At 40.0% G+C, this 13,018-nt stretch overlaps 2 protein-coding genes across 3 annotated transcripts in view; both read right to left on the reverse strand.

Annotated features, from left to right (window-relative positions):
• LOC137993042 (DNA repair protein RAD50-like) overlaps positions 1-13,018 on the reverse strand; it is a 71,432-nt gene that overhangs the window by 19,486 nt on the left and 38,928 nt on the right. Inside the window, exon 28 of one of the 2 annotated variants that reach the window (XM_068838698.1) lies at positions 6,218-6,323. In XM_068838698.1, the coding sequence (XP_068694799.1) occupies positions 6,218-6,323 (106 nt within the window). Of the gene's footprint in view, positions 1-6,217; positions 6,324-12,890; positions 12,997-13,018 lie in introns of both variants that reach the window. The other variant, XM_068838696.1, reaches the window with a different exon arrangement.
• On the reverse strand, positions 289-2,824 carry LOC137990770 (adenosine receptor A3-like). Its single transcript, XM_068835878.1, has one exon. It carries the CDS (start codon positions 2,130-2,132, stop codon positions 1,188-1,190), a length of 945 nt encoding a protein of 314 aa, XP_068691979.1. The 5' UTR covers positions 2,133-2,824; the 3' UTR covers positions 289-1,187.

A 13,018-nucleotide genomic window follows, 5' to 3' on the forward strand; every position in this document is an offset into this window, starting at 1 on the left:
TACTAGCTTCGAAACAAGTAACAAACCCCCTATATTTCGACCGCGCGCCATTTCAACGGAAAAGCATGCAATTTGCAGGCTAGTAATAAATGATCATGCCATTCGTTTAGCGTAAATGCTAGCTTTTGAGATTTAGGCTGCCCCTCCCACCCCCTCTTGTTTACCCCCGATCCATAATTTTGAGTTTTTAAAATTAAAAAAAAAAGGATATGAGGAAGGCAGTGACTCTGTGAAAAACATTTTAACTTTAATTATTGGTTTTGCCTGTACAGATTTTCATTTTCAACTTCAACCCACAGTAAACGTGACAGTCTTCCACAGGAGAGGCTTTCTGTCTACGTGGGACGAAAATATATCAACACTAACTCCGTAGTCGTTTCTGGCCAATGGCACTTGACTTTTTTGTCTTGGCACTGTTTTTTGGTTTATTTTTTTTACATTAGGAATCGCATTCGACGGTAAACTGAGTAAAAGAGCGGGACACCCTTAGCTAAAGAAAAATGTAAATCACGACAAAAATAAAAGAAAACCCCACACTTTTTAAACTAAAAGCGCAACGCGTGCGATCATGTGCGTTTTTCTTATATTGATCAAGTAGTCATCTCCGAACTATTAGCATTTCTTTGACACGACAACGAACTTCATAAAATACGAAAGGCTGAAAACCTGTATTGAAATAACTCAAGCTTAACAGGACACAAGCTAAAAAGAAAAGCTGTGACCTTTAAGAAAGTTCTTGTGTACTTTCTAAAGGAGAAAAATGGACTTAATGACCTTTGTATGCAGGTGCAAAATTCAGTATTGCTTCTGTGACAGAAGATGAAAGAGTTTGTAAATATCACAGCAAACATTAATCGCCATGTTCGCCAGGTTGCCTGCGGTTATAACGTATACAACAATATATATCTCTGGTTTATCTAGTCCATGTTCGCGCAGATCATAATCTTGTTTAGCATGCTGATGCCATAGACAAATGAAATATGCCTCAATCTATTTAATTAAATCCCTCTGTCGTTATATCGTTATCCAAACTACCTGTGTACATCAGAACACGATTCACTCACAACTAAATGCGCAAAGCAATTGGTAATTAAGTAAAGAAATGCAAAGGATAACTTTCGATCTACTCAACCTGAACAGAAAGCAGATACACGTAATGGCTCAGCTTCGAATTAAAAACCCAAAAACTAACCACCATAACAAAAGAAAAGTCTACCGATTAGTTCTTTCACCGCTCGTCTAACCCCCGCGATCTTCCAACAATAAAGAATTGGGTTCAATGACGAATTAACGTAAACCAAAGTTATTGCTAATGCCCTGGCTACGTAAAGTGATTGAGAGACTTCTCGCTGAGTGAAGAACGCATCAATTAGAGCAAATGGCAAGTAGCAAGCACTTAATGTTACTTGCACCCACAAAGAACTTGACACTGCTTTCTTGTATCTCGCAATGTTCAGAGGAGCTGTGTGGATCTCTTGATGTGGACGTACATTGTAATGAGGCTGAATTTGATGCTGCCGAAGAGTGACAAAGATCTTTGTGTAGGAGTATGCTGTGATCACGATGCACAGTGAAATCACAACGTAACCAAACCAATAGGTTACCCTGCTGTTCCAAAAATACATAGCGGTGGATACAATGGGCACGATCCATATCACAGCCGCGGCCAAGAAAGATCGCTTCGACGTTACAACTTGTCTGTACCTCAGACCCAACAACAACGCCAGTAGTCTGTCCAGGCTTACTGCCGTCACTGTCAACAACGAAACGGCCGACAAAGAATAGCCAAATACATAACCTAAAACGGTCGTGTACTGGCAAATTTTCTCATGTTTGAGCATTACGGACAAGAAATGTGTCACTCTTGTAGGTTCTGTCACAAGTCCTACGAAGAGGTCGCTGATCGACAAACAACGAAGTAAGACTTTTGTCGCGGGATACATAGATGACTCCATGTGGAGCGCGACTAAGATGGCTGCGTTCCCCAGAAATGCAGTCACAGAAAAGAAAACATTAAGCACCACAAAGAGGATCAAATGGCCGTTTAGACCTCTGGTTAATTCCTCTTTGCAAAATAAGGCATCAAATGAGGAAGAAGCGATCCACTCTTCTGTAACGTTTGTCATTGTCATTCAGTGCTGTCCATTGAGTTGAAGACACAAGGGTTAAAAAAAAAAAAAAAAAAACAAGAGAATATTAGGAAGCGTGGAGGTTGGCAGGTGTTGCTTTCCGTATTTGTCGCACGGTCTTCGCTTTCATTGGATCTAAAGTGACAATAAACAAATAAAATTAAATTTACTTAATTGACCGCTCCCCATAGGGGCTTTTCAGGGCCAATGAAACACAATCAGCGAAACGACAGAACACAACAACTACTGTTAAGAATCCCAACTGGCCGGAGGCAAACTAGTTGGCTATTTACAAGTGCAGCAGGGAAGTTGAACCAGGGACTACCAGGAACAAATTCAACCAGTAATTAGAACGGGTCTTAAACCTGGGATATCCGGATCTCAAGGCAAGCGCCCTAACCACTGGGCCACACAACCTCCCTAACGGGATGATGCGCAAATTAAAGGCACGATAGACTAAATAAACACAATAAACGCAAAAAATAATATTACCTCGAGGTTACGTTGTAATGAGACTTATCGGTAACCAAAATGGAAGTCGAAATTATTGTGGCAAAAATTGCTTTGCTAGACAGCCAGCTAGGCCCTAAGGCCACAAAGCAATCTATTTAGCGACTCCTTTCGAAGATCAGTCATCGTTTAGACCATAGTCCAGGGCCATAGACAGTATGAGGCAAACCGAGGCACTTGCCTCAGTTATTTTTTGGTGATTTTTTTTTAATAAAGCGTGATTCCAGTGTTGCCTTCAAAATGTACTCATCATAAACACCTAAATACTTACGAAGGGAATTTAACCATCGACATTGCCCCAGTCATAACTTTTTTCTGGCTACGGCCCTGTAGACTAATAAGACTGTTCTTGTTTCCCAAAATCATCAGTAGTAAAATATCATGTAACAATGAAATGGTGAAAAGTAAGTAAAATCTACTTTCGTAAAATAAATTTTTGGGTTGCTGAACTTAATATGATCAACTCCCTCAGTTACTGAACTTGTCTTGATCAATGTCGAATGCGTGCTGAGTTAAGCGAGACTAACCAAAATGAAATCCTCAACGGCTTCGTGAAGTAAGGTCACATTTTGTTTTGGAAAAATACTACTCATCAAACTGGTAATCTTAAAGTCACTTCGCGTCATTCTTTAAACTGCTACTATGATTAAAAATGTGCTTACGGGTAAATGGCTGTGTGATTGTGGGCATGTTTTTTGTAATGGTGTTGACAATGAATGCTTGGAATGCACGAAGAGCATTGCAACTAAGGATAAACACTGCTGACACTGCATGTGGCTACTGTAACAGTTGCAAAAACTGAGTGAATTTCGAAGGAAGAATGGATGCATTGATAGGGAAAATAAAGAAAAAACGAAATAATGAGCGAGTAGTAAAGTGTGCAGAGTCGCGATGGAATCCGGCAGTAGGTACGATACTGTTTGAAAATCAAGGTCAACGCAAAAGTCCCTTTCTTGGATTTGTTACTTGTTGTTTCTTTCAAGAAGAGCACTCAGTCTGGTAATTCTCTAATTCTCTATCACGGGCGATGTACAAAGAGACAAAATGTTTCAAAATTGGAAAATATCACACACCTTACTGGAATATCAACATGAAAGCTCATTGGAGAGGTGTTATGGGCATTTTGACTCCAAAGGTTCTTTTTCCGCTCAAATCCTACCGGCTTCCCCAACAGGTTTGCCAATCAAATTATCACGCGATTGCCAAAATCTTGCCGTAAACTTTTCTCTAAAATTTCTCTTTTCATAAGGAAAATTAAGAAAGGAAAAGGCAACAAGTAGGCGGCAAACAGAATAACTGTAAAATGGAAATCAATTGTTAAAACTGAATAAAGACCTCATTAGTTTGGTGATTCATGCACGCGATCTTACACTCACTCGCTCACTCACTCACTTACTCAGACAACCCCGATGACATTGTGCATTACGGGCTAGCCCGTAAGCACAAAAAAGCACGTGCTTTTTTTCTTCACATTTTGAAAGTGTGTTTGCTTAACACTTGACTGGCAAAATTTTGAACTTTGATTTCTATCCAAAGGCTGTTTACTTCGAGTGTAAGTTTTGGATTTCATGGTGCGCCATTACTCACGTTCAAAACTGCCCGATTGGACCTCAGGGGGTTGGATCTAGGGAAAAGAGACGTCATTTACTCACTTAAAATTTGAGCGCGTAAATGCAACTTATCGTATATGCAAAACACGATTTTAAAAGTCTGAAGGCTTAACACTCCCGTTCTCCATATTAATTCAGCCGCGTACACACGCATTTCTTTCTTAAACTACTGAGTTTATGACGTCATTATCTCCTTGATCCAGCTGTCTCAAGATTCTAAAGTTAGTCATGGCGGACCATTGTATAGGAACATTCCAATTAAAATAAACAGGTGTCTTGTTTTAAATCAGGGCTTAAAATTTGAGTCCCGTACTTAGTGTTTAGTTAACATAGTTTTTAAACCCAAAGAAAAAGATATAGTCATAGTTGCACTTTAAGATCAGCGCGTGACTTTTTTAACAACAGAGTTTTCTACCAGCCACCATTACGCGTGCGATGTTCACTAAGAATCAAAGTCTTTAAGGCTGGTCTTGATTATTTCAAAGTTAAGTTATCTTAACCTGATTCGCCTAATGGATTCTGGGAATTGAAAGTGAACATGTAAATTACTTATTAGCTAAATGCGATGCGTCCTTGTCCAAAAATATCTAGTTTCCATTTTATTGTTTTCTTTGTTGTTTAAATAGCCTACAAGATCTTTTTAGCCTCTTATAACTGAGCATACTTTTTTTTCGTTTTATCACATAATTATAAATAATTTTATAAATCGCTTTTATTGGAGGTATCCTAGTGGAAAACTGGATCCGACTACATCACGTTATTTCTAGTTTCCACCCATTTAACTGAACTTTGATCTCAGTGGCATCTCCTCAGGGATGCAATTCGCATTTTAAGCTTCTCTATATATTTAAAATTCAATCATTATTTTATCCTATTTTATTTTATCTAAAAGATGCTTGTTAGTACAAAAATAGCATAGTCAACTCCCTAAATGGGTTTAAAATCGGTGACCGAACAAACACATCACTTTTAGTTAAATGCACTTCAGCTTGCTTTGAGCACATTACCTTGGTTCGATGGATAACCATTCGCACTTACGAAAGATAGCAGTGATCCTCGCACTAACCTGGACAATTGAATTGTCTCTTTCAGACACCTGAAATATTCATGTGGCTTCAAAGGGATTCGCGAATCCATGACCTCTGCGATGCCCGTGCAATGCTCTACGTACTGAGCTTTGAAGCCACTCAGTTGGGACCAAGAGGCCACTTTCGATAAATCAAAATTCAGCTTGAAAGAGAGGTTTAGAGGACAAAGACAAAGGAAAGTGGATGATATGTCCATATGTTTCACATTCACTCCAACGTGTTTCTATTGTTTTTGTCCTCTCTGCATCGCTATCAAGCTGAATATTGATATTTCGAAAATGGCCTATTTTCTGGGCTCATTCGTTCCCGTGAAAGGACTGATAAAATATCATCATCTTGCGGCTCTCAGGCTCAGCCCTCCTCGTGATTACTTTTAATGGCTAAAAGTCAATCGATGAAACAAGTCTCTTGAATTTTAAAGAAATTCATTGCAATCGCGAATATGCTCCGTTTCAACATTACTTTAGATCCCAGCAGTACGGTGGCACAATTGCCGTGAACATGAACGGCCTAGCTCCCACGAGTCTACTAAAGTGTATAGCTCAGCTGTCGAGCATCCGAACTCGTAATCGGAAGGTCGTCGTAGGTTCGACTCCCGCAAAGGAGCACTCAGATTTTTTTCGAGTACCCCCGAGTCACCATCGAAAAAAGAATCTCTTCAATATTTCAGTTACACTTATTTAATAGATTTTGTTTTACATTTTCCCCTGACTTTATGTTTGCAAACATTTGCTAAAAAAAGGTGCTAATTCTCTCTAAGACACTTACTGCATGTCTGTCCTAGACCCGGGCTGAGATGATAGGCGCAACATAATAGGGGAAACACACGTTTTTGAGAGCAAGAAATACAAGGAATTCGGACCTCAATCTTTTTGCCCACCTTCTTTGACTTGAGGTCATGCACGTTTGTCTCCAGTTCACTGAGTTGTTGCTGAAGCCGACTCAACTGCGTTCGCTTTCGGTCAATATTGGTGTTTAGGGTATCACTGCAAAGATAATCCAAGCAAACCATTTCACGACAAAAAAAACAATGGCACTTGACTTTTTTGTCTTGAAACTGTTTTTTGGTTTATTTTTTTTACATTAGGAAACGGATTCAACGGTAAACTGAGTAAAAAAACGGGACACCCTTAGCTAAAGAAAAATGTAAATCACGACAAAAATAAAAGAAAACCCCACACTTTTAAACTAAAAGCGTAACGCCTGCGATCATGTGCGTTCACACATGTCCAATATACACGAACTGAGTCGGGTCGTCAATTGCTGTTGACGGCCCGACTCACCGGATGTCGGGTCGTGAAGATTAAAAAGGAAGTAAGATTTACTGCCGGAAGTCGAAAGTGCCTGATTCAGCTTCAAATATCTCGAGGGATCGTGACGATCCGATCAGGTCGTGACGACCCGTCGTTTGAAAAGTCGACCCGACTTTTGGAAGTGCCAGGTGGTGAGAGAAAGAAAAAAATCGATGAACAAAGGAGGCTGTGCTGCTCAAAAATGTTGTATGCTTCGTTGTCAAAGAGTAGCGACTAAAATATCGATATACGCGTAGAAAATTATAAACATCGACCAGAACAGCATTCACAAATGTTGCGAATATGTGTCCTTGATACCCTGACAACATGCTGTTCAGAAACAGCAATAATGACTGACTGTACATGTAGTAGCGCTCCGAAATGTTGAATGGGGGGGGGGGGGGGGGGGGCAGAGAACGAAAAACGTCAATGAACGAAGGAGGCTGTGCTGTGCAAAAATGTTATATGCTTCATTCTCAAAGAGTAGCGATAAAAATATCGATATACGCATAGAAAATTATTAACATCGACCAGAACTGCATTCACAAATGTTGCGAATGTGTCGTTAATACGCTGACAACATGCTGTTCACAAACAGAAAAAATGACTGACTGTAATAGCGCTCCGAAATATTGAATGCTTACGAGTTCTTCGTTCTCAGCATTCATGCTTCGTTCTTAAAGCGTAGCGAAATCGCCGTACACTTCCTCAAAACATCCAAGCGTAGCCGAAATCGCCGCAAGCTTCCTAAAAGCAACCAAAAATGGTGAATGGTTCGTTCGTTCACGGCGTAGCGAAATTAATACCCAGACAACATGCCGTTCAGAAACAGAAATAATGATTGTCTGAATAGCTCTGTAATAGCGCTCTAGTCTGCGTGGCCGGCGTAATCGGGGAAGGGGAAGGGGAGCCAGGGAGAGCAGGCTAATAGCGCTCCGAAATATTGAATGCTTCGTTTTAAAGCGTGGTGAAATCGTCGTACGCTTCCTCAAAACATTCAAGCGCACCGAAAATCGCCGCAATAAGAGCATCCAAAATGGTCAATGGTTCGTTCGTAGCGAAATTAGTGCCCTGACAATACGCTGCTTAGAAATATTGTATGCTTCATTCTCATAGAGTGGCGGCTAAAATACTGATACATGCATGAAATACTATAATCGTCGTCCACAATAGCACTCACAACAAATGTTGTGAATGTTTCATTCGCAGTAGCGAAATTTTTACCCTCACAATATGCTGGTCACGAACTAGACGGGTCGTCACGAACCGTCAACATTTTCAGCCGGCCTCACCGCCTCCACTATCTTCACAAATACACGATTTTTTTCTAAGTGCCTCACCACCTGACATTTCTAATAGTCGGGTCGACTTTTTCAAATGACGGCTAGTCACGAACTAGACGGCTCCTTACGACCCGTCAACATTTTCAAAAAGTTCCTCGAACCATCTTTCAAATAGCAACTTCCTGTTACTTTACTTCCGCAAAAAAACCACGACCCGACTTCCGCTTGACGGGTCGTCTTCACCAAAAAGTCGACCCGACTCAGTTCGTGTGTATTGGACAACCCTCTTTCTTTGACACAACAACGAACTACATAAAATACAAAAGGTTGAAAACTAGTATTGAAATAACTCAAGCTTAACAGGATACAAGCAAGCTAAAAATAAAAGCTGTCACCTTTAAGAAAGTTCTTGTGTACTTTCTAAAGGAGAAAAATCGACTTAATGACTTGTGTACGCAGGTGCAAAATTCAGTATTGCTTCTGTGACAGAAGATGAAAGAGTCTGTAAATATCACAGCAAACATTAATCGCCAAGTTCACCAGGTTGGCTGCAGTTATAACGTATACAACAATATGTATCTCTGGTTTATCTAGTCCATAATCATAATCTTGTTTAGCATGCTGATGCCATAGACAAATGAAATATGCCTCAATCTATTTAATTAAATCCCTCTGTCGTTATATCGTTATCCAAACTACCGGTGTACATCAGAACACGATTCACTCACAACTAAATGCGCAAAGCAATTGTTAATTAAGAAATGTAAAGGATAACTTTCGATCTACTGAACCTGAACAGAAAGCAGATACACTTAATGGCTCAGCTTCGAATTTACATCCCAAAAACTAACCACCATAACAAATGAAAAGTCTACCGATTAGTTCTTTCACCGCTCGTCTAACCCCCGCGATCTTCCAGCAATAAAGAATTGGGTTTAATGACGAATTAATGTAAACCAAAGTTATTGCCAATGCCCTGGCTACGTAAAGTGATTGAGAGACTTCTCGCTGAGTGAAGAACGCATCAATTAGAGCAAATGGCAAGTAGCAAGCACCTAATGTTACTTGCACCCACAAAGAACTTGACACTGCTTTCTTGTATCTCGCAATGTTTAGAGGAGCTGTGTGGATCTCTTGATGTGGACGTACATTGTAATGAGGCTGAATTTGATGCTGCCGAAGAGTGACAAAGATCTTTGTGTAGGAGTATGCCGTGATCACGATGCACAGTAAAATCACAACGTAACCAAACCAATAGGTTACCCTGCTGTTCCAAAAATACATAGCGGTGGATACAATGGGCACGATCCATATCACAGCCGCGGCCAAGAAAGATCGCTTCGACGTTACAACTTGTCTGTACCTCAGACCCAACAACAACGCCAGTAGTCTGTCCAGGCTTACTGCCGTCACTGTCAACAACGAAACGGCCGACAAAGAATAGCCAAATACATAACCTAAAACGGTCGTGTACTGGCAAATTTTCTCATGTTTGAGCATTACGGACAAGAAATGGGTCACTCTTGTAGGTTCTGTCACAAGTCCTACGAAGAGGTCGCTGATCGCCAAACAACGAAGTAAGACTTTTGTCGCGGGATACATAGATGACTCCATGTGGAGCGCGACTAAGATGGCTGCGTTCCCCAGAAATGCAGTCACAGAAAAGAAAACATTAAGCACCACAAAGAGGATCAAATGGCCGTTTAGACCTCTGGTTAATTCCTCTTTGCAAAATAAGGCATCAAATGAGGAAGAAGCGATCCACTCTTCTGTAACGTTTGTCATTGTCATTCAGTGCTGTCCAGTGAGTTGAAGAGACAAGGGTAAAAAAAAAAAAACGAAGAGAATATTAGGAAGCGTGGAGGTTGGCAGGTGTTGCTTTCCGTAGTTGTTACACGGTCTTCGCTTTCATTGGATCTAAAGTGACAATAAATAAATAAAATTAAATTTACTTAATTGACCGCTCCCCATAGGGGCTTTTCAGGGCCAATGAAACACAATCAACGAAACGACAGAACACAACAACAACTGCTAAGAATCCCAACTGGCCGGAGGCAAACTAGTTGGCTATTTACAACTGCGGCTGGGAAGTTGAACCAAGGACTACCAGGAACAAATTCAACGAGTAAGTAGAACGGATCTTGAACCTGGGATATCCGGATCTCAAGGCAAGCGCCCTAACCACTGGGCCACACTACCTCGTTAACGGGATGATGCGCAAATTAAAGGCACGCTAGACTAAATAAACACAATAAACGCAAAAAATAATATTACCTCGAGGTTACGTTGTAATGAGACTTATCGGTAACCAAAATGGAAGTCGAAATTATTGTGGCAAAAATGGCTTTGCTAGACAGCCAGCTAGGCCCTAAGGCCACAAAGCAATCTATTTAGCGACTCCTTTCGAAGATCAGACATCGTTTAGACCATAGACTAATAAGACTTTTCTTGTTTCCAAAAATCATTAGTAGTAAAATATCATGTAACAATGAAATGGTGAAAAGTAAGTAAAATCTACTTTCGTAAAATAAATTTTTGGGTTGCTGAACTTAATAGGATCAACTCTTTCGGTTACTGAACTTGTCTTGATCAATGTCGAATGCGTGGTGAGTTAATCGAGACTAACCAAAATGAAATCCTCAACGGCTTCGTGAATTAAGGTCACATTTTGTTTTGGAAAAATACAACTCATCAAACTGCTAATCTTAAAGTCACTTCGCGTCATTCTTTAAAGTGCTACCATGATTAAAAATAGGTTTCTCGGGGGACATGTGCTTACGGGTAAATGTCTGTGTGATTGTTGGCATGTTTTTGTAATGGCTTTGACAATGAATGCTTGGAATGCACGAAGAGCATTGCAATTAAGGATAAACACTGCTGACACTGCATGTGGCTACTGTAACAGTTGCAAAAACTGAGTGAATTTCGAAGGAAGAATGGATGCATTTATAGGGAAAAAAAGAAAAAACGAAATAATGAGCGAGAAGTAGTAAAGTGTGCAAAGAGTCGCGATGGAATCCGGCAGTAGGTGATCTGTTTGAAAATCAAGGTCAATGCAGAGTTCCTCTCTTGGATTTGTTTTTTATTTTTCACTCAAGAAGAGTCCTGGTAATTCTCAAGGTTTAATACGTTTGTCAAATAATTCTGTATCGTGCGCGGGCGATGTACAAAGAGAGAAAACAAATTATGAGCACGTCACTTGATAGCACCAGGTAGCTTCATTTGCGTGAGCGATGTTAATGCTTACCTCCAGATTTTCCCGCGAATTTTTTTTGGCTTGGATCAAAATCACAACACTTTTCCCGGAAAATTATTTAAAGGTAATTTCGTGACCTTTCTGGTGCTAGTTGGCCTTGGTTTTAGTTAGCTACCAAATTAGATTATCAAATTTCAAATTTCAAGTTCTTTCACCATCTCAGCAACTTTCAGTCTACAAAGCATTTTTAACTAAAATGTTCACTAAGAATCAAAGTCTTTAAGGCTGGTCTTGATTATTTCAAAGTTAAGTTATCTAAACCTGATTCGCCTAATGGATTCTGGGAATTGAAAGTGAACATGTAAATTACTTATTAGCTAAATGCGATGCGTCCTTGTCGAAAAATATCTAGTTTCCATTTTATTGTTTTCTTTGTTGTTTAAACAGGCTACAAGATCTTTTTAGCTTCTTATAGGCATACTTTTTTTCTTTTTATCACATGATTATAAATAATTTTATAAATCGCTTTTATTGGAGGTATCCTAGTGGAAAACTGGATCCGACTACATCACGTTATTTCTAGTTTCCACCCATTTAACTGAACTTTGATCTCAGTGGCATCTCCTCAGGGATGCCATTCGCATTTTAAGCTTCTCTATATATTTAAAACTCAATCATTATTTTATTCAATTTTATTTTATCTAAAAGATGCTTGTTAATACAAAAATAGCATAGTCAACTCCCTAAATGGGTTTAAAATCGGTGACCGAACAAACACATCACTTTTAGTTAAATGCACTTCAGCTTGCCTTGAGCACATTACCTTGCTTCGATGGATAACCATTCGCACTTACGAAAGATAGCAGTGATCCTCGCACTAACCTGGACAATTGAATTGTCTCTTTCAGACACCTGAAAACTTCATGTGGCTTCAAAGGGATTCGCGAATCCATGACCTCTGCGATGCCCGTGCAATGCTCTACGTACTGAGCTTTGAAGCCACTCAGTTGGGACCAAGAGGCCACTTTCGATATATTAAAATTCAGCTTGAAAGAGAGGTTTAGAGGACAAAGACAAAGGAAAGTGGATGATATGTCGATATGTTTCACATTCATTCCAACGTGTTTCTATTGTTTTTGTCCTCTCTGCATCGCTATCAAGCTGAATATTGATATTTCGAAAATGGCCTATATTCTGGGCTCATTTGTTCCCGTGAAAGGACTGATAAAATATCATCATCTTGCGGCTCTCAGACTCAGCCTTCCTCGTGATTACTTTTAACGGCTAAAAGTCAATCGATGAAACAAGTCTCTTGAATTTTAAAGAAATTCATTGCAATCGCGAATATGCTCCGTTTCAACATTACTTTAGATCCCAGCAGTACGGTGGCACAATTGCCGTGAACATGAACGGCCTAGCTCCCACGAGTCTTCTACAGTGTATAGCTCAGCTGTCGAGCATCCGAAATCGTAATCGGAAGGTCGTCGTAGGTTCGACTCCCGCAAAGGAGCACTCGGATTTTTTTTCGAGTACCCCCGAGTCACCATCGAAAAAAAAATCTCTTCAATATTTCAGTTACACTTATTTAATAGATTTTGTTTTACATTTTCCCCTGACTTTATGTTTGCAAACATTTGCTAAAAAAAGGTACTAATTCTCTCTAAGACACTTACTGCATGTCTGTCCTAGACCCGGGCTGAGATGGTAGGCGCAACATAATAGGGGAAACACGTTTTTGAGAGCAAGAAATACAAGATATTCGGACCTCAATCTTTTGCCCACCTTCTTTGACTTGAGGTCATGCACGTTTGTCTCCAGTTCACTGAGTTGTTGCTGAAGCCGACTCAACTGGGTTCGCTTTCGGTCAATATTGGTGTTTAGGGTATCACTGCAAAGATAATCCAAGCAAA

Source organism: Montipora foliosa, chromosome 2, assembly GCF_036669935.1.
Source record: "Montipora foliosa isolate CH-2021 chromosome 2, ASM3666993v2, whole genome shotgun sequence".
NCBI lineage: Eukaryota > Metazoa > Cnidaria > Anthozoa > Scleractinia > Acroporidae > Montipora > Montipora foliosa.

Excerpts from the sequence above, each read along its gene's own strand:
- LOC137990770 (XM_068835878.1), bottom strand. The coding sequence starts at position 2,132 with ATGACAATGACAAACGTTACAGAAGAGTGGATCGCTTCTTCCTCATTT.